At 36.4% G+C, this 26903-nt stretch overlaps 1 protein-coding gene across 1 annotated transcript in view; it reads left to right on the forward strand.

Moving 5' to 3' along the window:
• The window catches only part of ASCC3 (activating signal cointegrator 1 complex subunit 3), a 338210-nt gene that overhangs the window by 218133 nt on the left and 93174 nt on the right, over positions 1–26903 (forward strand). Inside the window, exons 23-30 of the mRNA XM_005902613.2 lie at positions 1852–1950; positions 2895–3063; positions 4605–4825; positions 6862–6947; positions 8411–8577; positions 8688–8833; positions 8954–9074; positions 11248–11390. Coding sequence (XP_005902675.2) covers positions 1852–1950; positions 2895–3063; positions 4605–4825; positions 6862–6947; positions 8411–8577; positions 8688–8833; positions 8954–9074; positions 11248–11390 — 1152 coding nt within the window. The remainder of the gene's footprint in view (positions 1–1851; positions 1951–2894; positions 3064–4604; positions 4826–6861; positions 6948–8410; positions 8578–8687; positions 8834–8953; positions 9075–11247; positions 11391–26903) is intronic.

The following is a 26903-nucleotide window of genomic DNA, read 5'->3' on the forward strand; positions in this document are numbered from 1 at the left end:
TGACCCAGGGATTGATCCTGGGTCTCCTGCATTGCAAGCAGATTCTTTTACCACTGAGCCACCAGGGAAACACTCAATAACTTTAAGGTCTATCTTTGTACCAGTTACTATACAAAGAGTACAGTAGAAAGGAGATTGCAGGTACAGACAAGCAAGTGTCAGTCCTTTCAAGAGGCCAGTGGGGAATGAAAATCAGTAAATGTAGTATAGCAGTGCCTACTTTATAAGGTTCTAGTTAAGTGTAAGTAAATATTGTCTGCATATTTACAATATTTGTCATAATGTCATCGTCTGCATGACATTAGTACCTCTTTAAGGTGAATGCATTTTATTATACCCAACCATAGCCCTAACTGAAATCAACCATTGGCCTTAAAGTGTCCTAACCATTCATTCTTTCAGTTTCCTCATCTGTAAACATGTATTATAATAATAATTATCTTTCTCACAGAATTTCTGTGAGGATAAGATGAAAGAAAATTATACTTAATATTTTTATAAATATAAAATTTATGTAAAATATAAGATTACCATTAGCCATAAACTCTAGTTTTTATATATTGGAATACATAGAAGTTTTAGATTTTTTACCCTATTTTCTTCTCTTAAGATACATAATAAATCTCCCACAATGCATAGCTGCTTTTATCAGTTAGAATACTGTTGGCTGTAAGAATAGCAAATATGAGTAGTCTCAAACTGACTTAAGGAAAAGAAGGTATGTGTGTGTGCTAAGTCACTTCAGTCATGTCCAGTTCTTTGCGACCCCATAGACTGTATGTAGCCCACAGGCTCCTCTGTCCATGGCTTCTCTAGGCATGAATACTGGAGTGGGTTGTCATGCCCTCCTCCAGAGGATCTTCCTGACCCAGGGACCGAACCTGCGTCACCTGCAGCTCCTGCAATGCAGGCAGATTCTTTACCACTTGAGCCACCAGGGAAGCCCAAGGAAGATACATCCTCTTACAGAATGACAGGTCCATGGGTAGAAGAGCCCCTAAAGATGACTGAGTCTTCTGTTTAGGAATACTGTTCCAAAGCCAGGATCTTTCCATCTCTTTTCTCTGCTGATATTTTTTACTACTTCTCAAATGTATTCATGCTTCCTTGTTCACAGTTAACAGAGAGCGGGAAAAAATACTCCCTGCTTCAGCAGCCCAGAGCATGCACCTTTTCTTTAGCCCGATTGGGCCACTTCTGGCCATGTGCCTGTCCCTTGCCGCATGCTCTTGTGAAGGGGATACTATAAGCTGATTAGCGTATGCTAACCAAAATTACTCTCGGAGGTGGGGTAACCTTCAATGTTACATGAGAGAGAAAAAGAGATGAACATACTGAACAAGTCTAGGCTTTGTTAGGAATAAAAATGGAGAGGAATGAGTACACAGAACACAATATATCTATCCAATGGAATATTACCTGTTAGTAAGAAGGAATGTAGGACTGATGCATGCTATGACATGAATGAAAATATTATGGCAAGTGAAAGAAACCAGTCGCATATGATTCCATTTACATGAAATGTCGAAAACAGGCAAGTCTATAGAGAAAGAAAATAGACTGTGGTTGTCAAGAGTTGGAGGTTGATATGATGGAAAGATGGATAGGGTACAAGGTTCTTTAGGGGATGATGAAAATGTCCTAAAATTAGATTATAAAGATGGTCACAAAACTTTGTAAAAGTATTAAAACTATTGAACTGTATACTTTAAGTGAGTAAACTTTGTTATGTAAATTCCATATCAATAAATCTGTTAAAAAGAGAGAAAGGAATGGGTTCTGGGAATGCTAACAATAGAATCCCTTACTTGAATTAAAATATATAGTATTAGGATACTATTTTCCTTCTAGGTCCATGGGACAGTAGGAGAACCCTGGTGGATTTGGGTAGAAGATCCTACAAATGATCATATTTATCATTCAGAGTATTTCCTAGTTCTAAAAAAACAGGTAAATATGTCTATGTGACTCTATCATTTTGTTGCTATCATTGAAAAGAAAATATAAACTAAATAATTTCTGTTTTTACCTATTTCTCTACAATTTCATAATGCCACTGAAGCTTTATTTATTATGTTTTATGTTTCTGTTTGGTTTTAAAAGAGAATAGTGATTAAATGTTATAATATTCATATATTCAATGTGATTTTCATCTGAGAAATTGAATTATAATCTTTCTAATGGTTTAAGGCATAGATTCCAGAGGGGTGGAATGTGTCAAGTGGGTGGAATAAATAAAATTTTTAAAATTAAATGAATAAAAAATAACTTTAGTGTTATACAGGCACAGTATTAAGACTACTGAGTACATTATATAAAAGACATTCTTTTTTAAAGTTCCAGAAAGACTCAGTTTGATGGAATTCACTATGATGCTTCATTCCTAATTTCTCTTTTTATCAAAGAGAAACAAGCTTTAGGCCTGAGTGGACATCTATAGAATTTTATAGCAATATTTTATTTTCATTGCATTTGTGTTCATGACTATCTTTTATTTATGCCAAGTGTTCTGTTATTCCACTTATGGTAGTGAAAGATTTTTTTTAAATATTAAATGAATAATTTGGTAAACATGAAGTTAAGTACTTGAATGAATGAAGTTAGGAAAATTATGATAATGAGTTAAATTGGTAACTTGATAATACATAATGATATGTATATGTAAATATTATAAGTTCAGCATATGTTTTTCCTTCTATAATATCAGATCTCCTCAGAGGATGACCACCTACAAGTTTCTGAAGTATCTGAATATCTCAGCTATTTAGAAATCCAAGATATTTTCTTTCTCTTTAGTACATATTGCTGTAGATACCATTGTTTTTACAAGAGAATAATAAGGCCTCTAGGCTACTAGAATAACCATATTCATTTTATACTTTATTTCACATTAGGTCATCAGTAAAGAAGCTCAACTACTGGTATTTACAATCCCTATTTTTGAGCCTCTGCCTTCCCAATACTACATCCGAGCAGTGTCTGATCGATGGTTAGGAGCTGAGGCTGTATGTATTATCAACTTTCAACACCTGATTCTACCAGAGAGACATCCTCCCCATACAGGTAACATGTGGAATAGTAACTTGAATCATTGATTTTCCAAAATTGTTGTTTTTAGTTCATGTTTAAAAGTATCTATGCTTTAAAATTGTCTGAATTTAAGTAAAAACGCATCTTATTTATCAATAGAGTTTGAGAAGAGACTTTTCGAAATCAAATGTAGACACTAATGCAGGCCTAAATTTGTTTTTTTAATTTGAGTTCCAAATACATTAAACTAAGCCTAGTTCAGTTAACAAGAATGACACTCACTGTTGCTGTATTACTGTACCTTCATCTCTATAATCATTATGATTTCTCAAAAAATAATGAAATTGTAATATCTATTGATCTATTCATTGAAGAAGACTTTTCTGATTTTCTTTCATCAAATAAGCTTTGTGATACCTAGAATCTCAAAATAAAAAACTTAAAAATGGTGCTTTATTTTTTGATTAAAATGTAGTTGATTTACAGTGTTGTGTCAGTCTCTGCAGTATAGCACAGTGACCCAGTTAGATATACATATGTACACTTTTAATAGTTTTTCCATTATGGTTTATCACAGGATATTAAGACTAGTTCCCTGTGGTATACATTAGGACCTTGTTGTTTATCCCTACTAAATGTAATAATTTGAATCTACCAACCCCAAACTCTCAGTCCATCCCTCTTCTCTTCCTTCCCCTTGGCAACCGCAAGTCTGTCCTCTGTGTCTCTGAGTCTGTTTCTCTTTTGTGGGTGTTTTTAACATATGCTACCAACATCACTACTAGGTCTCTATGGTTGTAGTACCTGATTTTAACATGTATTGATGTTATATTTTAATTCTCACTTAATCCCTTCTTTGTTGAGTGGATAAGCATGTTTATTTATGTATTTAGATGACTTTCTGACTACATTTTTAAATGCAACAAATGTACCATCATGACATATCAATTGGTATTAAAAAATACATGATGTAACCTCAATGATTTCTAGTTCTGTGTGGATCCAAGTATATATTCAGGCATTCCACTGAGCTCGAATCAGCTAGGATTTTCCATGTTTTCTCAGCACAGTTCTTATTTACCCAGTCATACTCTGATTTAAAACTCCCACACAAGTTTCTTCTTATTTTAGGTTGTTAGTTTGCATTGTCTAGAACAACAGTGTACTCAACCACTCTGTTTTGTCAATTATCTAACAAATGAAGAGTTATTTGTTCTTAGTAACTGTTTTATACTAGTTTGCAAGTGGTTTTCCTTCTTCTACAGGTTGGTGTAAATTTAGTTTTCTTCTAAAACATGCATATATCCATATACCTGTCATTTAGATCTCTTTCCTGATTGGAAGATCATTAGCACTGTCTTAGAGGGAGCTCTGCCAGAAAAGCAAAATTATGATATGTCAATATCGTAATTGTGGTAATGAGGCGGGGGGGAGATCTGTAACTAGTATATAAGAATTGGTTAATCCTTTTTTCCCTCTAAAGCATTAAGGATTATTATAAGTTGTTTCAAAAAGACAGTATTTTATAATGTGCATGTTCTCCAGTTTTGTATGTACTTGTTGAATCTTTTCAGAATTACTGGATCTTCAGCCTTTACCTGTCACAGCTTTGGGCTGTGAAGCATATGAAGCACTGTACAACTTCAGCCACTTTAACCCTGTGCAGACACAAATATTTCATACGCTGTATCACACAGACTGTAATGTCCTACTTGGAGCACCCACTGGATCAGGAAAGACTGTTGCAGCTGAATTAGCCATTTTCAGAGTCTTCAACAAGTACCCTACTTCAAAGGTCAGTTGGAAACAATCACATATTTACATTCAATTATAAAACATAATTTATAATCTGTAAATTAGCCAGTTCTAAATATACTGGCAGGACTTACTGAATAGATTTGCCACTCTCTTGTGAGTTTTCCACGGGGGCCCAGATCAATATATGAGTAAATGGCCACAAGGAAATTTATATTAATACTTTGGAGTCCTTTAGTTAGATTTCTAATGTACTTATTGGCACTCACATGTCCTTTCCTCATTGTAAAGTATCTATAATTCATAGGAAATTTCATTGTAAGATATGTAGTTCATAGCCATACTTATAAGAAATATAATGATTCATAATCATTAATCATAATCAAACCCTTTGGCTGTGAAGGAAATATACGTTAATAAATTCAGCTGATTACCCTCAGGAAATACCAAGGCAGCCTTTATTCCACATTTCTCCAAATGGCCATGCTATTATTAATGTAAATAATGTGTCGAGTCAAATAAGTGTTGATTTTAAGCTTTCTTGAAATGTGAAGTACTCTCAGAAACCTTTTTTTCCAAAAAAGTGAATTTATTTGTTATGATTAGAATTATGCACTCTTTTCCTCATCATTTGTGATTTTAGAAATGTTTTAACTTCCTTTTTCAATGATTTTCATTTAGTAGCTATTCTTCCCTGCTTAACTTTATGTTTTCCTGGTGGCTCAGAGATTAAAGCTTCTGCCTCCAATGCGGGAGACCTGGGTTCGATCCCTGGGTCAGGAAGATCCCCTGGAGAATCCCATGGACAGAGAAGCCTGGTAGGCTACAGTCCACAGGGTCGCAAAGAGTTGGACACGACTGAGCGACTTCACTTTTACTTTCTTTCACTCTTAAGTTTATTATGTGGCTATGGATCCATTGAAAGTGAAAAAAAGTGAAAACAAAAGTCACTAAGTTGTGTCCGACTCTTTGTGACCCCCCAGCTGTAGCCTGCCTGGCTCTTCTGTCCATGAAATTCTCCAGGCAAGAATACTGGAGTGGGTGGCCATTCCCTTCTCCAGGGAGTGTTCCCTTCTCCAGGGGATCTTCCCAAGCCAGGGATCAAACCCAGGTCTCCCACACTGCAGGTGGATTCTTTACCATCTGAGCCACCAGAGAAGCTCAAGAATACTGGAGTGGGTAGCCTATCCCTTCTCCAGGGGATCTTCCCAACCCAGGAGTCAAACCAGGGTCCCCTGCACTGCAGGCGCCTTCTTTACCAGATGAGCTACTAGGGAAGCCATTAGGAGACAAATTTAACACAACCAGTAGAGCTCTGTTCTAAATTCGAAACATTCTATACAGGAAAGAATTTTTTTCCAGTAAGTAATCTGTATGGAAGTTTAGATTATTAAAGACCAGGGTTTTTTATTTTTAATTTATTTTTGTTTTCTAAATTGTAGAACACCTAAAATGTATGACTGGCATTGGCGTCTTCCATAAAATCTACATTAAAATTTAAACAGCTGGATTATTTATCTGTATAATTTCAAAATTAGTAGCTTTTTTCATGAAAGGGTTATAGTATATATAATTTATTATCTCCTAGTTTTTAAAAAATTTTCACATTATGTTAAAAGATAATTTCATTCTGTGACAACCAAGAGGGGTGATGTGCAGTAGGGAGTGGTAAGGAGGGTCAACAGAGAGGGCACATATGTATACTTAGGACTCATTCATGTTGTTGTATGGCAGAAGCCAACACAATATTGTACAGCAATTATCCTCCAATTAAAATTAAAAAATTTTAAATGATAATTTCATTATAAACCACCTAAAGAAAATACCAATGGTGCTTTTTAAAAAATATTTAAAATTATCTATGTCAGTATTTTCATGATTTGTTACATTCAAGTCTTACTTTGGCTAAATGTAGTTTAAGCTAATGACATTTTCCCATTAATTTAAAATTTTAAGTCTTTCAGTATTAAAAGATACATTTAACTACACTTATATTTTGATAAATTTTATTGAGTTTACCTTTATTTGAAAATGATGTCACTGTTTTTATGAGATCTTTTTGTATCCCCATTTTAGGCAGTATATATTGCACCCTTAAAAGCCCTAGTACGTGAACGAATGGATGATTGGAAAGTTAGAATAGAAGAAAAACTTGGTAAAAAGTAAGTTCTTACTTTTCAGAAGATATGTGATGAATAATTGAAAAAGATCAGGAAATAAAAGATTTGCATAAAACTGTTGAATGCTTTTAAATGATTTTCATTTTATTTAAAAGTGTTATAGTTAAAATGTTATCAATATTCTCACTTGTTTCAAGATTGAAAAATGAAAGCCCTTAATTTACTTAAACTTTTATTTGGCAAGAAAATTTTCTCAAAACTTTAGATTCAAAAACAAAAGAAAAATAAGATATGTCTCTATTTTTCTTTCACACACTTCAAAGTAGCTTCCAAAAACTGCTTAGAAGGCATTTTGCATGTAAATAATTTACCAAAAAAAGAAAAAGAAAATCATTGGAGAACATGACTTAAAAATTTTTTTTTTACTACTGACAAGGTTACTTATTATAATATTTTTTTAATAGCAAGATTGCATGTATCCTGAGTGACTGCTGGAGCATCACTAAATATATTATGACACATTCACACAATGAAAATATTGTCTTACTCTATGAAAAAAATGAATTCTATATACTGAGAAATAGATCTTCCAAGATACTGTTTAAAGAAATGTTTTTAACTTAAGTATTCCCCTTTTGTTTTTAAAACTTGGTGAAGAATATAAATATGTGTTTGTTTTAGAATGAGAATCAGGTGATGAGAATATCCATTTTGCAGAGACTATTTACTACATATATATATATATATATATATATATACTTTGAACCATACAAATATATTACCTATTCAAAATAATAAATAAAATGTAAAAAAAATAATAAAAGGAACAAAAAGCTTTGGGAATGCTATCCTTGGAGGAACTAATCTTGATTTTTTTTTCTGTTTTTTGAAAGTCAAAACAGATATAAAAATGACTTCATGGTTACCTAAAATTTGGAGTTAGCCTTCAATTTTCCTTCTTTCTCACAATAATTCTGAGATCTTCTCAGAATGGGAAGATAATATTTGCCCCAACTTACCTTGTTTGTGTCCTTATATATTTGAATTTGCCTATAATATCTAGACAATTTCAACCTAAGAAAAGAAATGAAACTTACACACAATCATATTCTTAATGAATGCCTCCTTTTGTCTTAATAAGTTAACACTTTCCCTCATTAGAAAGGTGTTTATTCCAACATAAGGAGGAGGTGTGAGTTCACCTCTGTAAAATCACAAAGGGTAGAGACTTTGTAAACATAATCAAAACAAAGTTTGATACTCTTGCATATCTGCATAGAAGTTAGATTACAGTGATTTGCTTTTATACATTCTTCATTTTATGGGAGGAAATCATCTTAGAATCATTAAGAAATATCTGTTTTGGACTCAAGTCAAAAAATTTCAGAAGTCAAAGGGAGATAAAGTAGTTTTAAGCATAGTAAAATTTTATTTTGAAGGCCATATTTTTTCTAAGCTCATGTGTTACCTGAAAATTTAAAGGGATAATTTTTATTCTCCTGCAGAGTTATTGAACTGACAGGAGATGTAACTCCTGATATGAAATCCATTGCCAAGGCTGACCTTATTGTGACCACACCAGAGAAGTGGGATGGAGTCAGCCGAAGCTGGCAAAATAGGAACTATGTAAAGCAAGTCACTATTCTCATCATAGATGAGATCCATCTGCTCGGTGGGTACCACTGCATCTGAATCCAGTTTACAAACTTGGACTTGTCATACCTGCAGCAGCTAGCATCAGGACTTGTTAAATGATTAACATCCATTATTCCTCTTTCTTAGGGGAAGAAAGAGGCCCTGTTCTAGAAGTCATTGTATCTCGAACGAATTTCATCTCATCCCACACAGAAAAGCCTGTTAGGATAGTTGGACTATCCACTGCATTAGCTAATGCCAGAGACCTTGCTGACTGGCTCAATATTCGTCAGGTATGTGAAAGATTGGTAAACCAGACATTTCATGGTATGGGTTAGGGCCTTATTAAGGAGGCAGTAGAATATTATAAATTATAAAAACTGGAAATGGTTTCTCTCTCCTTTTTACTCTAGATGGGCTTGTTCAACTTCCGACCATCAGTACGCCCAGTTCCACTGGAAGTTCACATTCAGGGTTTCCCAGGTCAACATTACTGTCCTCGTATGGCTAGTATGAATAAGCCTACATTTCAGGGTAAGCTTCAGATTTCCTGGGATGAATAACAACCGTTTTGTATGGTGGCCTTTAAATGCATTCTAAATATCGTGGGCTTCTTTGAAAGGGTGGTGCTGCTCCAACTTCTACAAATATCTAGAACTATTTACCTTAACTGTTGAGGAATATTAATATATATTGAACTGACTATTGAAAGTTTGATTTCGTAAGTTAAAGTGTCTTCATAGTAGAATAAATGTATGTACTCTAAAAAAATCAAATTATTCTTAAAATTAATTTATTAAGGTATTATGATAGTAACTTGAGTAAATGACAAGTAGAATATTTATTTTAGACTCATAATATTAATTTTTATCAGAAATCATCTGAAAATTTTAAGTACTGTTTTTGGCTATGTATGTGTTTATGTTTTATTTTTTGTTTTTCCCTTTCTAACAAATTAGGCAGGCAGGAAAGATTTAAGAATAACACTCCTATTTTATTGAAACATGTTTTCATGTTTAGGCTGCATAAGGAATATTTATTATATCAATTAAAAATAACCTCCAAAATAAATTCTCTAATGTGAACTGCTGTTGATTGTGAGGTGACAGTTGTGAGGTGACTTTTTAGCTGCTGTAATTGGCCTTATGACAGAAGCAAAGTATTGATTGTGAACTGGAGACCAATCTTGGCAGTTCAGATTATTTACACCTCCAAAGAAGCATTGTACAAAATCACTAATGAACAATAAATCTGCCATGAGCTGTTCAGCCACACCTGTTCTTGCAGCAGCAAAAATCCATTAAATGTTTGAGGTTTAAAAAAGAGGCACATTCATTCATTCATGATTATGTGCACCAATGATACCAATATTGTGCTAATATGTGTATTTTAAATGTATCTCTAATATGATTTATCAAAGTATTACCATTTGCATTCTATAAATTCTGATCAACTGTGAATGTGTTAATTTTTCATAGTATGTTTGATGGATTGGTTCCATTTAAGGAATGACTGATTCCAAACCAGTGATTGAAATGAAGCAATTTATATTATGTAAATCAACAGTAAATTAACTATGCCTACACTTCTCTAAATATTGCATAAGTACAGCAGCTATCCTTGTAAACTCTTTATTATACCTGTAGTGGATCACTATATTTCTTTGAGTTTACATTTATGATTTTGTGGTAGCTTTATTTCTCACTCTTAGGTATAAATATAGCCAAGGTCATGTCAACATTTCCATTTATGAACCTTGTTCTTTTACCCCATAAAAAAGAAATTCTGCAGCTCACATTTCAAACAAGAAATTACAAGGAAGTTGTACTTTTTAGTATAAAAATTTCTCATATCTCTGACTGTTTTAAGAGACCTATGTACACATAAGTATAAATTCTCCTTGTGCCATCTTATCAGTATTTTGGAACCTATGCATAGCAAAGAAACTTCAATCCCAGTTAAGTCAAATGATTTGTGTGGCTATTTAAGTAATATTTTTTCAGTCTTATTACCCAGTTTTCAAACTACTTATCTTGTGTGCCTACTCCCTGTGTGCCGTCACTCAGACATGGATTCAAGCATGGTATTTTCTTCAGCTCTCTTCTGCATTCTCTTATCTTCCCACTTTAAACCTTATGCTTATGTTTTGGGGAAAACATTTTTATGACATATCTGGCTAATTTATTGATACAAACTCACTTAATTTTTCTATCTACTGGTGACAGGACAAAAATAAAAGGAATTTTTTGTGGCTTTCCTTCAACCCCACCCCTGCCTCAGGTCTTGATTCTCTCTCCAGACCCCAGGACCAACTAACTCTGTAGTATCATTGCTTAGGCAAGCAGAAACACAACTCAAAAATAGAAAACCCAACCTGAGGTCTAGTATCCCTGTACAGTTGTGTCCATATACAGTTGTTTATGGAGAGTCTCAGCTTTTCAGTCTCCTTCCTTGGCAGGTCAGAACTGAACCAGGAGTCAAGATAGTTCACTTTTCCCTATCTTGGGCAAAAAATTCCGCTAAGTAGAGACAGCTACCTTTCCTTTCCTATCATTTCTCCAGTATAATGTCAAAATTTCATGACCAAATTAAGAATTCGATTAAATCATTTACATCCTTAGTTTTCATGCATTTGTTTGATATCCTAATGAAATTCAGATTCTGGTTTAAGTGGCTTACTATTTTATTTTCTACAATTTTTCAATAGCAATTAGAAGCCATTCTCCAGCCAAACCTGTTTTGATATTTGTCTCATCAAGACGTCAAACTCGCCTTACTGCTTTGGAATTGATAGCCTTTCTAGCTACTGAAGAAGATCCAAAGCAGTGGTTGAATATGGATGAAAGAGAGGTAAGCAACATATTTTAATTCTACTTCTTATACCTGTCAAATTAGTGTGTATTATAGCATAATGGGAATTACATATATAATTATGTTTAGTTTTAATCTATTTATTACCATTGCTGTTGTTTTTAAGTCATGTCAACTCTTTGCAACCCCATGGACTGTAGCCCACCAGACTCCTCTGTCCATGGGATTTCCCAGGCAAGAATACTGGAGTGGGTTGCCATTTCCTTCTCCAGGAGAGATTCCTGATCCAGGGATCAAACCCATGCCTCCTGCCTTGCAGGCATATTCTTTACCATTGAGTCACCCAGGCTTCCCATTTATTACTGTATTTCTCCCTTTAACTTCATCACCTATGTATATTTTAATATTTGGCTAAGTTTTTTCATAATATTTGAATGTTCACTGCTCTTGAAATTCATAATCAATTTTGCAAAATTAACTTTGTATAAACTATATAACATGACCATCTTCAAAAATTTAGAAAACACTGATAAAGTAAAGCCTATTATTGTCCTTTAAGTAATAAGCATCATTAAAATGTTTTCATATCTGCATAATTCTATTATATGACTATTCCATTGTACTTTTCTCCTATAATTAAATAATCATTCATCTTTATTATTATGGGTTTTTCTTTATTTAGAGTTATTTCCTGAGTACAGACTTATAAATTTTAAATTAATGGTTCAAATAATGTAGCCATTTTTTATAATTTTTCATACACACTGATAATTACTTTCTAAAAGGGCTGTACCAATTTTGATTATCCCTATTGATGTATGAATTGTCAGCAGTGTATGAGAGTAACAGTCTCAGTATATGCTCACTTGTTGTAATTTATTGTTATAGATAAAATGTTTCTTGTTTTAGTGTTTTAATGTGTGCCTTAATTTTTTTGTAGTTGAACATTTTTTTCCATATATTTAATTTTATTCTCTTTTGTCCCTTCATTCCTTTGGGCTTTTATCTGTTGCAGTACAGCATTTTAAAAATATATTTGTGTGGGAACCTTACCAAATTGAAATACCATATACCCATGCATACACCCCTAAAACTTTATACAGGCATACCTTAGAGATATTGTGGATTGGGTTCCAGCTACTGCAATAAAACAAACATTGCAGTAAAGCTAATCACACAAAATTTTTGTTTTCCTAGTGCTTAATAAAAGTTACATTTACACTATACTATAGTCATCTAAGTGTGCAATAGTATTATATCTTTAAAAAAGTACATAACTTAATCTATTATAAAAAGACTGTATTGCTAAAAAAAACACTCACCATCATCATCTGAGCCTTCCATAAGTCATAATTGTAATATCAAAGATCACTGATCACAGATCATCATAACAAATAAAATAATGATGCAAAAGTTTGAAATACTGAGGGAATTGCCAAAATATGACACAGAGACATGAAGTGAGCAAATGTTGTTGGAAAAATGGTGTTGATAGACTTGTTCAACATGAAATTGCCACAGACCTTCCGTTTGTAAAGAAAAAATAAAGCCACATTATTTGCAAAGCACAATAAAATGAGGTATGCCTGGTATGAGGCATGTCACTCATGAAATATGTTACTTTTTTCCATATGTATGTATTAGTTATATATACATGTATTAACCTTCCATCTGCTTTATTAGTAAATTTTGGTAGTTCACTGAGTGTCTTTTAGTTTTTTCAAATGGCAGTTTTTACATTTTATGTGAAACAGTCTGTTAATATGATTCTTTGTGATTCCTTCCAGTACTTCTAAATGTAGGTATTCTCCTATCTCCTGCCATAGATTGATAGTGATTTTTTCTTCCTTACACTTTTCTGGTTTTTTAAAATATGTTCCTAGCTGGAGTTACGATTGGAAAAAAGTAGCTGAAATCAGTGATAAAACTGTTGCATTGTCTTCCTTCTCCCTGCACATCTCATGTGGCCTGAAGGACAGTAATCACAGTGCTCCTAGCCTACGAGTGCCAGTCTCAACAGTCACATATTCCTCCCCTTCCATGTCTCACAACTCATTTAGGGTTGGATGGTCCTGTGTATATTACAGTCATATGTTAACATTAGTTAACTAGCAACAGTTAATATTTCAAGATGTTCTTATGTAGGACCACAGATGACCTTATTAATCACTAATAAGTAGCAGAACCCAAAATTAACTTCATGTAAAAGCTATCACATAACCCATGAAGTAGGGTGAAAGCCATCATTTATCTTTCAAGTTTCGTCATTACTCCTTTAATGTGATTTGTAGGTATATACATGGTATATAATTCAAGATAATTTAAAATCAAAATAATTTTGTCAAAAGTTCCTTATCCTGTGTTATTTACTTATTATGCCCAAATAAATGACCCTGTTGTATTTAAACATTATCTTGACTTAAAGGAAATGCTGAAAAATAGATGTATGAAATATATACCTGTATACAGTTTAGTTTATATACAGCATCTATCTAACCTTATTTTCTTTTTGGTTTTGTTTTTTTCCTCTTGTTTCTTATCCCTAGCAGTGTTCCTAATGGAGACTTTTCTTTGAAGTCAGGGTACAAGGTAGCTATTTACATTTGGGGATGTGTGCTCAAAGCATATTTATATAAGAACTGTGCCTTTAGCACATATGTGACTCACATGAACCTCAAATGTGAACCTCATGTGCTCTCCCCAGCTGTAGTTCAACTCTACTATTCTTTATTTTTCATTTAAAGGTGTGAGGCCTTAGAAACTCTGGACTGCTCACCATTGTATGAAACTACTTCTCTGTTTTGTATTTTTTTTTTTATCAGCAAAAAATCTATCACCAAGGCTTATTAGAACATACAGAAATTACCTACATGGTTTTTGCTGTTTCATATATTTCATTGCTAAAATAGGCCAGTTGGAAATTATGTCATTTCTGGACATTTTGTTTCACTAAGCACATCTCAAGAATAAGACAACCCAAGCTTTGTTTTTATTCCTGCCACTAAAAGCCATCACCTTTAAAGTCAAATTCTCTGAGGGTTTACAACTGATTATTATGCGAATTCATCTAATTATACTGAAACCTACTATAAAGTAAGTTTTCACTGTTGAATCCTCTAAATGAATTAGGATTTTTCAAGGCTTCAATTTTTGTAAGAGTTACTCTCCATGATATCCTGGCCTAGACATTTAGTAACTATTCCTGTTGCTGCTTCTTGGACAGTGTCATGTTGGTATTCTGTGGTAGGTCATGAGTACTCTGGGTAGGAAACTTGAGCATTCAAAGGAGGCAGGGTAAGCATGGGAGCAGTTAGCCCAGCAGCTATAGAGTAGGAAGACCCTGTGGAAGATAGTAGCATCAAAATAATTCTTCAGTTGAATGGTGTGAAGTCAGGAAGTGTCCCTAGATGTGGAGGTGGGAAGGGAGGGATTCAGGGGAGGGAGGAAAGAAAGCTACGGCAAATCTGAAGAGGATGGAGAAACAGAATGTGACCAAGGAAGAATATATGTGTTCTATTTTGATTATCAGCAAAGACAAAAGAAATTATCTAACTAGATTCTTAACCCAGTAAAGCATCAAAGTAAAATATTAGAAAGTATCACTGATGTGAAATCATACTGCAGAATGAGAAAACTCTAATAATAGTAATGTTCTTTCAGATTTACCATTATGAAGGCTCCTGCAGTGATTCCAAAGGTTTGTAGGCATGTGCTGCTATGCGTCTTGGATTTCTCAGTTGGACAGCCACCACTCCCACCATTAACCCCAAATGGTTGGGTCTTGCATCACTCTCTCAAGCTTATTGCAAAATTCACGTTTAAATTGAAGAAAGTAGGGAAAACCTCTAGACCATTCAGGTATGACCTAAATCAAATCCCTTATGATTGTACAGCAGAAGTGACAAATAGATTCAAGGGATTAGATCTGATAAAGTGCCTGAAGAACTACAGAGAGAGGTTCATAACATTGTACAGAAGGCCGTGATCAAAACCATCCCCAAGAAAAAGAAATACAAAAAGGCAAAATAGTTATTGGAGGAGGACTTACAAATAGCTGAGAAAAGAAGAGAAAGACAAAGGAGAAAAGGAAAGATATATCCATCTGAATGCAGAGTTCTAAGAATAGCAAGGAGAGATGAGAAAGCTTTCTTTAGTGATCAGTGCAAAGAAATAGAGAACAATAGAATGAGAAACACTAGAGAAAATTAGAGATACCAAGGGACTGTGTCATGCAAGTTCAGTTCAGTTGCTCAGTCATGTCTGTCTCTTTGCGACCTCATGCATTACAGCACTCTAGGCCTCCCTGTCCATCACCAGCTCCCGGAGTTCACTCAGACTCACGTCCATCGAATCGGTGATGCCATCCAGCCATCTCATCCTCTGTCGTCCCCTTCTCCTCCTGCCCCTAGTCCCTCCCAGCATCATAGTCTTTTCCAATAAGTCAACTCTTCACATGAGGTGGCCAAATTATTGGAGTTTCAGCTTCAACATCAGTCCTTCCAGTGAACACCCAGAACTGATCTTCTTTAGGATGGACTGGTTGGATCTCCTTGCAGTTCAAGGGACTCTCAAGAGTCCTTTCCAACACCACAGTTCAAAAGCATCAATTCTTCGGTGCTCAGCTTTCTTTATAGTCCAACTCTCACATCCATACATGACCACTGCCATAAGGGTGGTGTCATCTGCATATCTGAGGTTATTGAGATTTCTCCCGGCAATCTTGATTCCAGCTTGTGCTTCTTCCAGCCCAGCATTTCTCATGATGTACTCTGCATATAAGTTAAATAAGCAGGGTGACAGTATACAGCCTTGACATACTCCTTTTCCTATTTGGAACCAGTCTGTTGTCCCATGTCCAGTTCTAACTGTTGCTTCCTGAACTGCATATAGGTTTCTCAAGAGGCAGGTCAGGTGGTCTGGTGTTCCCATCTCTTTCAGAATTTTCCACAGTTGATTGTGATCCACACAGTCAAAGGCTTTGGCATAGTCATTAAGCAGAAATAGATGTTTTTCTGGAATTCTCTTGCTTTTTCCATGATCCAGCAGATGTTGGCAATTTGATCTCTGGTTCCTCTGCCTTTTCTAAAACCAGCTTGAACATCTGGAAGTTCATGGTTCACCTTATTGCTGAAGCCTGGCTTGGAGAATGTTGAGCATTACTTTACTAGCGTGTGAGATGAATGCAATTGTGCAGTAGTTTGAGCATTCTTTGGCATTGCCTTTCTTTGAGATTGGAATGAAAACTGACCTTTTCCAGTCCTGTGACCACTACTGAGTTTTCCAAATTTGCTGGCATATTGAGTGCAGCACTTTCATAGCATCATCTGTCATGCAAAGATGGGTACAATAAAGGACAGAAACGGTGTGGACCTAACAGAACCAGAAGCTATTAAGAAGAGGTAGCGAGAATACACAGAAGAACTATACAAAAAAGATCTTCATGACCCAGATAACCACGATGGTGTAATCACTCACCTAGCACCAGACATCCTGGAGTGCAAAGTCAAGTGGGCCTTAGGAATCATCACTATGAACAAAACTAGTGAAGGTGATGAAATTCCAGCTGAGCTATTTCAAATCCTAAAAGATGATGCTATTAAAGCACTGCACACAGAATGCCAGCAAATTTAAAAACTCAGCAAGACCAGAGGTCTGGAAAAGGTCAGTTTTCATTCCAGCTCCAAAGAAGGGCAATGCCAAAGAATACCACCACACAATTGCAGTCATCTCACACACTAGCAACATAATGCTCAAAATTCTCTAAGCTAGCCTTCAACAATATGTGAACCATGAACTTCCAGATGTTCAAGCTGGATTTAGAAAAGGCAGAGAAACCTGAGGTCAAATTGCCAACATCTGTTGGATCATCAAAAAAGCAAGAGAATTCCAGAAAAACATTTACTTCTGTTTCATTGACTACGCCAAAGCCTTTGACTGTGTGTATCACCACAAACTGAAAAATTCTGAAAGAGATGGGAATACCAGACCACCTTACCTGCCTCCTGAGAAATCTGTATGCAGGTCAGGAAGCAACAGTTAGAACTGGACATGGAACAACAGACTGGTTTCAAATTGGGAAAGGAGTACATCACAGCTGTATATTGTCCCCTTGCTTATTTAACTTATATGCAGAATACATCATGCGAAATGCCAGACTGGATGAAGGACAAGTTGGAATCAAAATTGCAGGGAGAAATATCAATAATCTCAGATATGCAGATGACAACATCCTTATGGCAGAAAGCAAAAGGAACTAAAGAGCCACTTGATGAAAGTAAAAGAGGAGAGTGAAAAAGCTGGCTTAAAACTCAGCATTCAAATAATGAAGATCATGGCATCCGGTCCCATCACTTCATGGCAAATAGATTGGGAACAATGAAAACAGTGACAGACTCTATTTTCTTGAGCTCCAAAGTCACTGCAGATGGTGACTGCAGCCATGAAACTGAAAGACACTTGCTCCTTGGAAGAAAAGCTATGACTAACCTAGACAGCATATTAAAAAGCAGAGACATTACTTTACCAACAAAGGTCCATCTAGTCAAAGCCATGGTCTTTCCAGTAGTCATATATGGATAAGAGAATTAGACCATAGAGAAAGCTGAGTGCCGAAGAATTGATGCTTTCAAACTGTGGTGTTGGAGAAGACTCTTGAGAGTCCCTGGGACTGCAAGGAGATCAAGCCAGTCCATCCTAAAGGAAATCAGTCCTGAATATTCATTGGAAAGACTGAAGCTGAAGCTGAAACTGCAATACTTTGGCCACCTGGTGCAAAGAACTGACTCATTTGAAAAGACCCTGATGGTGGGAATGATTGAAGGCAGGAGGAGAAGGGGACGACAGACGATGAGATGGTTGGATGGCATCACCAACTCAATGGACATTAGTTTGAACAAGCTCTGGGAGTTGGTGATGGACAGATAAGCCTGGTGTGCTGCAGTCCCCGGGGTCACAAAGAGTTGGACACCACTGAGCAACTGAACTGAGTTGAACTCGAGCTTCAGGTCCAAGACAGAAACATCTAAGTGCCTAAGCTTCAGTATCTAGCATGCAGCAGGGGTAAGGAATATCTTTTCTTCTTTGGCCTGTATTGAGAGATGTTCAGGCACAGGCTGCCTATAAACAGTGAAGGTTCAGCACAGCCCTTCTGCTGCCCAAATGCATTCATACACATTCTCTCTGAGTCATTGATCTATAAAGGCAGCTCTTTCTGGGTAATGAGAGACATAGTAAGAACAGGGGATCTCCTGGCAGCCTTTGTCTTAATCTTTCTCTATCACGTGAGTTCCTCAGTAAGAAGCATTATCGTACAGGAGATCATGATGATGTATAAGGCATTCAGTTATCCTAACTGAAGCCTTCTTCAGTTATCCTGCCATTCAAGGCACTGACAGGACATGATGGGCAGCATAGGAGAATCAAAATCTATAGTGTCCATTCTAGACATTGTCTCAAGTAGATGTCCCCTCTGTGCTCAAAAGGGTCCAGTATAATTTCAAGTAGCTGTCTGTTCCCATGGGGAAAGTACTTACAACGGGCCCAGGCTTTTATGCGTCGCTCGCATATTAGGTGCTGAGCAGCAGCAGCAGTGGGTCTGTCTGCCCGAGGAGATGGAAGCCTGTGTTTAGCTCAGGCAGAGTTCATCTCTCCCGGGATGGAGCCACTTAGTACATGAACCATTGCACAAGACCTAGGGCCTGGGAGAGAGGCTGTTGGGTGCCCTCAGATGCCCACTAAACTGTTAACAGCGTTTTCCACACTGCTGTTAACTTTTTGGTAAACATCTTCATGGGATATAGGGAGCTGTTTATTCTCGGACCGTTTTAAAAGTTCATCCACATAAAACTTCTGCTTTCTTGCCACTTGTTCTCTGGTAGCACTCTTGCCAAGCTCCTGGCCATTTGGCTAATCAGTAACTACAGAGTAAAGAGTGGATGATCAGTTCGCTCCATCTCTATTTTACAGTAAAGTGACAGGGAAATACATTACAGTCAACTTTTACTTCTTTCTTTAGAGTCATGCATCAAGTGACCATAATACCACGGCAATGTACTTCTTATAGTGCTACCATCTTGTTCAAAGCCATTTGAAATTTTTCTTCCCTCAGTCAGTTTCACATAAAAAGTACCCCATGGGGCCTACGTGGGTGGACTGAAGTAGAGATGGTATGGCAGGAATAGGCACACATGGACGGTTCATGGATCACATTTTGTAATATTTTTCCATTGGGTCCTTTTATTTCTCCTAATGATGAGTGCTTATACAGCAGATGACATCCAATTCATGATCAGCAGCTTCAGTTGCAAGTTTACCTGACATTACATAATTAGGACTTCTTTCTCTCCCCTCTCAAAAATATCCATTAAATAATCCTCTCACTTAAATCAATAGGTAGCTCTTAACAGAATCAGTGAAGTGTTCATTTATTTAACATCTATTTATTGAATGTCTACAACTTACTAGGCACACGTGTTAGCCTTATTGATCCCAAATCTCAAAAAGCTTAAGTGAAGAAAATAGAAGTTTAAAAATATATACATGATTAAATAAATAGTTGATATCAGTTATCAAAATTGCTATAGAAGAAGGCAATAAGAAATGAAATACAATAGAGGAATGGGAGGTTCTTCATTAAGTAGAATGGTCAAAGAAGCGTTCTCTAAGGAGATGGCATTTAAGCTGAGCACCGAAGCATGAGAACAAGCTGGCTACACCAAGAGAGATGATAACAGCCTTGCAGGTGAAGGAACAGCATGTTAAAGGAACTGAGAGAAGTTCAGGTTCAGCTGGAGTAGAATAAGCTAGGAGGAGGGTGGTACAAGTTATGTTTGAGAGACAAGCCAGACCCAGCTCATGCAAGGCCACTGACCCATGGTTAAGGAGTTTGGATTTTTATTCTCAGTACTATGAGAAGACATTCATGTATTCATGTATTAAATCAACACTTATTGAGCTCCTTCTTATGTCAGGTGGGTAAAGTTCCTGCCCTGTGGGACTAACACTCTGGTGGGAATGATGGCTAATAAACAAGTATGTCAGATTGTGATCATTGATGTGGGGAGAAAAAATAATTAAAGTAAAGAGTATAGGGGGTGCCAGGGATAGTAGTGAAATGTTGTAGAGTAATGCAAGTTGAGGAGCCCTCCCTGATGAAGGTACTTTTGAACAAATAACTGAAGGAAGTGAGGAAGCAGACTAAGCTGAATCTAAGGAAGGGGGTGTCCCCGGGCTTTGAAGGCTTTTAAGCTAAACGTTTTAAAATCACTTTTGCTGCCTAGTGGAAAATAGTTTGAAGTGGAAGTATGCTAGTAAAGAATCCTCCTGCAATGCAGGAGACCCCAATTCAAATCCTGGGTCTTGAAGATCCACCGGAAAAGGGATAGGCTACCACTCCAGGACTCTTGGGCTTCCTTGGTGGCTCAGCTGGTAAAGAACCTGCCTGTAATGTGGGAGACCTGGGTTCGATCCCTGAGTTGGGAAGATCCCCTGGAGAAGGGAACGGCTACCCACTCTAGTATTTTGGCCTGGAGAATTCCATGGAATGTATAGTCCATGGGGTCATAAAGAGTCAGACACAACTGAGTGACTTTCACTTTCACTTCATTTTGCTGCTTGGTGGAGAATAGTTTGAAGTGGAAGTATGCAGGCAATTAATGATGGTGGTGACCTCGAGGCCACCTAAGAGTGGTAACAATAGGAATTAAAAGATGTATTTGGGATTAGATTCAGTAGGACTGTCTAATAAATAAGAAATGGTGATTGAAAAAATGAAGAGAATCAAGAATTGTGCCCCAGTTATTAACTCTAAACGTCTGAGTAAGTAATAGTGTCTTGTATTGAAATGGGGAGAGCTGAGCCTGTAGGATAGAGAGGAAGGCAGAGACAGATTTAGGATGGAAAGAGGAAGACAGAAAACAGATTTGAGCTTTAAAAACAAAAGGAAAGAAAAGGGGGAAAAGTTATGTTTTTGACATATTAAATTATATCTCTAAGACTTTCAACCCTGGAGGAGGGCATGGCAGTCTACTCCAGTATTCTTGCCTGGAGAATCCCCATGGACAGAGGAGCCTGGCAGGCTGCAGTCCATGGGGTTGCTCAGAGTTGGACACAACTAAACTCAGCACAGCAAGACTTCCAAGGAGTTAAATATAGTTAAGTCTGTAAAACTCACAGAGTGAGTGAGATGAACACATGAACTTTGGAGCATCTGTGAAGAAGCAGCCTTTGAACCCAAGTAAGCAACCGAGACCCTCAGAGAGTGTGGAGCTTAGAAGGCAGGCCTGAGGGACTGTCATTGTGAGCTTAGGAGAAAATGAGGAGCTGGCAAAGGACCCAGAGATAGCGGTGCCAGTGTGGAAAGATAGCATCCTGAACTCTGTAGGCAAGAGGGGTTCATGAAGGAAGGAGTGCTTGACTCCATCAGATATTAATGGGAGTTGAGTGAGATAAGAACAGAGAAACACTCATGGGATTTAGCACTTGGACGTCCTAAACGAACTTGGCAAGTACGGTCAGTGACATGTTGTGAACATAAGCCAGTTTGGAATGAGCTAAGTAAATGGGTGGGCAGGGAAGGAAATGGAAGCAAATAGCATATACAGCTCCTTCTAGAAGCTTTTCCATGTAATTTAATTAATGTTATAATTTAGTACCTAACAAGTACAGTCTGTTGGATTCTGCCAAATATTCTGCTAGTTCAGTGTGCAGGGTGAATGGTGTTGAGATCTGGATAGTTGCCAGCCTGCTCTGCAAGATAAAAGAGCAGAGGGAACACCCTTTCTTCTGAGTGGGTTTCCTGATTGAAAGCTCAGAATACTGCGCTTATTTCATCACTCACACTTTGGATGAGATGCATATCTGGAATGGGAAAACAGAACCCTGGCTGAAGATTAGACTTTATTCTTCAGTCTGTCTTACATTCTCCTCCTCATCTCCTCTACTTATCTATCGGGTTAGCAGCATAGCTAACCCTTTCTTCCTCCCCAGTGTTAAATAAGGTCCAGGTAGCTAAAAGAAAAGCACATCAAAGAGAACTACCTTTTTTTTTTTTTGTCCTTACATCGTTACAAGTAGGAATGAATTAAACACAATTCTACAATATTTTTTGCCCTAAAGGTCCTGCGCCACAGTGTTTGAGTTTACTCTAAGGTCTACGGTGCCACCAGAAGGTGGATTCGGGGAAATAATCTGAAGCAGGAGAGGGAATAGCTTTCTGACTATATGAAAGGCATCTAGATGTGGAACATGAAAATCAAAGTATGGAAGATAAAAATTCCTTGGAACATAGTATTGTTAAACAATACTGTTAATTTGTTAATTCAAATCAATTGGCTATATGACTTAGGTAGATGACATTGAGCGTTATTAAGGAAATGTGCTAATTATAATTTTATACAATGCTTCAAAGTGAATTCATGAAAAACTGCATAGGTGCACACTAGGAGCACATTCATGAAAAGTAGAACTGATGTTGTTTCCACTTGCTTAATGGGGGTTCCCAGGCAGCTCGGTGGTAAAGAATCCTCTTAGCAATGCAGGAGATGCTGGTTGGATCCCTGGGTGGGAAGATCCCTTGGAGGAGAAAAAGGCAACCCACTCCAGCATTCTCGCCTGGAAAATTCCATGAACAGAGGAATTCCATGGAAGGCTACAGTTCATGGGGTTGCAAAAGAGTCGAACACAACTGAGCAACTTGAGCATGCATGCACACCACATGCTTCATACTGAAGGAATTTTTTGATGCTTGAAAATTTTTCTCTTTTTAAGCTAAACATAACTCACCCCACTACAGTACAAGTAAAGCCTTCATAGATGAACTCTAGGTTTATACAAAATCATCACAAGTTCAGGTTTGGTGGAGTTTCTTCTGACATTTTACTATAGCTTTCTTTCATTCATTTGCTTTTTCATTCAACATATACATACTGACCTCTTCCTATAGGTAAGAATTTAGCACCAGGCTTTGAAGATGGATGTTGAGATTTTTGAAAATCAGAAATTAAGTTGACTGTAATGAAGATAACCATATTTTTAACTTAAAAGGTCTGTTTTATCAAATTAAAATAGATTTAGTTCATGATACAACAGTCCCATCCCACATGCTTTCTATTTTGATCAAGCTTCAGACCTCTTAAAGTGAAGTTTCTCAGTCATGTCCGATTTTTTGCGACCCCATGGACTGTAGCCTATCAGGCTCCTCAGTCCATGGAATTTTCCAGGCTAGAGTACTGGAGTGGGTTAAGGACTGTCCAATACAGAAGACTATTAGGCTAAGAATGTTAAGTATTAAAACAGACATTATCTGCAGATTTGCTGAGCATTGGACATTTGAACTGAGTTGGGCCTCATGGAGTGTTTGTGTAATTAAGGGCAGCTTCAAGATATGAGACTTTTCTTTTTTGTTTTGTCTTAGTTGATATTATATATGTCCTATTGACTAAAGAGGTAAAGCTCTTATTATGCTTAGTAATAACTGATATATTTATCAAGTATTTTAATCGTTCCCTAAAGGCTTACCTTATCCCATTTAATCATGAATTCTGGGAGGATTGCTCCTGTTATCCCAGTTTTACTGATGCAGGAACTGAAAACTTAAAAGAATTAAGTGACTTGCCCAATAGCACAAAGCAAGGGAGCAGAGCATGTGAGCTGCAGATCAGAGTGGCTATCTCAGAGTTGTGTTTTTTTATTGCCCCGCATAGTTATGGAATCATGGACAACATGCTGTCTAGAGAAAATGGAAAAGTCAAAGTGGGGGGTGTGTGTCTTTTGATAGGGATGGTAGCTAAAATATCAAATGCAAGCAACCAAAAAGAACTGTGCCATTTTCAATAATAGGTGATAGTTTAAATAAGAAGATAATTAATTGTGAGTATTCTTCATTGTGAGCATAGGAGAAGAAATCAACAGTATAAAAGAAATTTGCAGATCACCTGTATAGAGTTTCCCAGCTGCGTGAGTCTGGGACATTACTCATGATTTCAAATCTCACCTATTTTTTTCATACTGTTTAAAACAATGAGGTCTAACCCTCAGCCAAGTGGATGATGTCATTACTTCAAGTAGGTACTTGAAACATCCCTCATTCACGTCGTGGTTAGAGGGTGGCATTGTGGTGGAGAGCATGGACTGGATCCTGGCTTCCCAGGTTCTGGACTGACTACCCACTGCAAGCTAGTGACCTTGGTCAGGTGTTTCACTTCTGAGCTCATCCTTTAATCTATGAAAGGATGATAGTAATCCTATCCCAACAGGATTCTTGTGAGGATTAAATGTATTAGTATATTTAATGTGCTTAGGACAGACCTAGAACACAGTTAAATGTTCGGTAAATGTCATTACATTGAATAGCACTTTTTTAAACAGATATTCTTTTGCTGAAAGCTCTGTGGTAAAATTTGATCATATATTCATAATCTTTTACTTGTGATCCTTCACAGATTTAATTCATATTAATATAGTATTTGTTTGCTTAAAATTATGCTGCTTTAGATTATAATGCTATAATGTCCCTTTTATCAACTTTCTCTGTATTTTGGTTATCTTTTAATATTTATTCATTTCCTAATTTATTTGGCCACCTCGGGTCTTAGTTGCAGCATGTGAGATCTTTGTTGTATCACGCAGGATCTTTTGTTGGCAGCGCACGGACTCTCTAGTTGTGGCAAACAGGCTCAGTCGTTGCAGCCTGCAGGCTCAGATGCTCTGCAGCATGTGGGATCTCAGGAATCAAACCCACATCCCCTACATTGCAAGGCAGATTGTTAACCACTGGACCACCAGGGAAGTCCCTGTTTGCATTTTAAGAGCAGACATCTATGAAAATGCTCTCCAAGAATGTTTTGAAATTTGCACTCACCAAAAATTGAAATGAGCATAAAATATATGTTCAGAAATTAATAGTGTGAAAGTGTTAATCCCTCAGACTCATGTCTGAGTCTCTTTGCAACCCCATGTACTGTAGCCCACCAGGCTCCTCTGTCCATGGAATTCTCCAGGCCAGAATACTGGAGTGGGTTGCCATTCCCTTCTCCAGGGGATCTTTCCAGCCCAGGGATCGAACCCAGGTCTCCTGCATCACAGGCAGATTCTTTACAGGCAGGCAGCCACCATGTGAAGCGCTTATACTGGGATTTCCGACCAATAGCATAATGAATTAAGTTGGAAACATTAATAAAGAAAAAATTTTAATATCTCACCCTATAGCTCAGTTTTGATACTGCTATTATTAAGAATCAGACTAAACTAAAAGCAAACATTGAAAATAATACTGTGTTTATTTAGCAGATATAGCAAAGATTTATATCTTATTGTTTAGATTTCATTTACATATTTACTTCTCATATAATTTTATATTTAATCATTTATAAATACATTTGTATATTAACAGTATGGTAAATTACTTTGAGGTGTGGTTGTTTTGGGTCTCAGATAGGGCACAGGAGAATATGTTCTGAGGTGTATCAGTAAAGTTTGAAAACATACTACCTTTAATTAATATTACTTTTAAATTTTTTTTTCATATTAGTAGATCAAAAGAATGTTCTAAAGTGTTTCTTTTATTTTTGTTTTTCCCGTTTAGTCTGTAGGGTGTATCATAAACAAGTGTATTTTAAGAATAATAGTAATTATGAGGAAATGTTTTAACTTCATTTAACATCTGTGCCAGATGTGATGTATTTAATTATTTTTTTAAAAAAGAAAGTGTTTGTAACTTTCATTATTCTTCTGTGTGGTGCATCTTTTATTGAGTGTTTTATACAATTGATAAGCATTATTCAGTGGCATATGGTCTGAGTCTGACGTGCTTTGAAAAGAGTACAGAGTTCTGATAATGAGGATTCTGTGAAAATGGGAAAACCAGCACAACAGATATGCTTTGAGAAAGTATGGGTTTTTAGCATCTTGAAACAATATATCACACTCAAAGGGACAGAACTGGGCTGCACAATCTGTTAGCTCATTCTTGTCCAATCTGGTCTCCTCCTTTCTTTTGGAGCCAGCATTGTCATCAACTCACTGAATTATATTCTGACTGGAATGTATTTCAGGCGCAGAGTAATGTATCTACTTAAATGGAATCCTATCTTTCTACAAAAGCTTTTTGAGTATAATAAATTTAAAATATAAAAAAATTTCTATTAAGTTAAAGTAATTGGTTCAACAGTTTACATATGTGCCTCCTCCCCAACCACCCTAAAAAAAAGAGCATACTTAGAGAAGTGTAGGGCTGTTTTCCTTTTGTTTTTAATATTGAAAAAAATTTTTTGGTTTCACTAACATATAGTCAGACATATTTCAGAGACTGTTTATTGGAAAGATACCTGTACCTTATAGCAATTGTTACTTGAACAGAAGTGAACTGTGGCATTACAACTTCCTCTAGCAAGGAGTTTTAATTATGATTATTCTTTTTAAAATTCAATAGCAGCTTTCTAACAAAAATTAGGCCTTAATGTCCTACGACATCCAATGAATGTGATAAATGAACTTTCTCCTAAGCATCTAGATGGTACTAACTGTCCTTGAAAAAATTAAGACAATAGTAATTCA

This window comes from Bos mutus, chromosome 9, assembly GCF_027580195.1.
Source record: "Bos mutus isolate GX-2022 chromosome 9, NWIPB_WYAK_1.1, whole genome shotgun sequence".
Classification (NCBI taxonomy): domain Eukaryota; kingdom Metazoa; phylum Chordata; class Mammalia; order Artiodactyla; family Bovidae; genus Bos; species Bos mutus.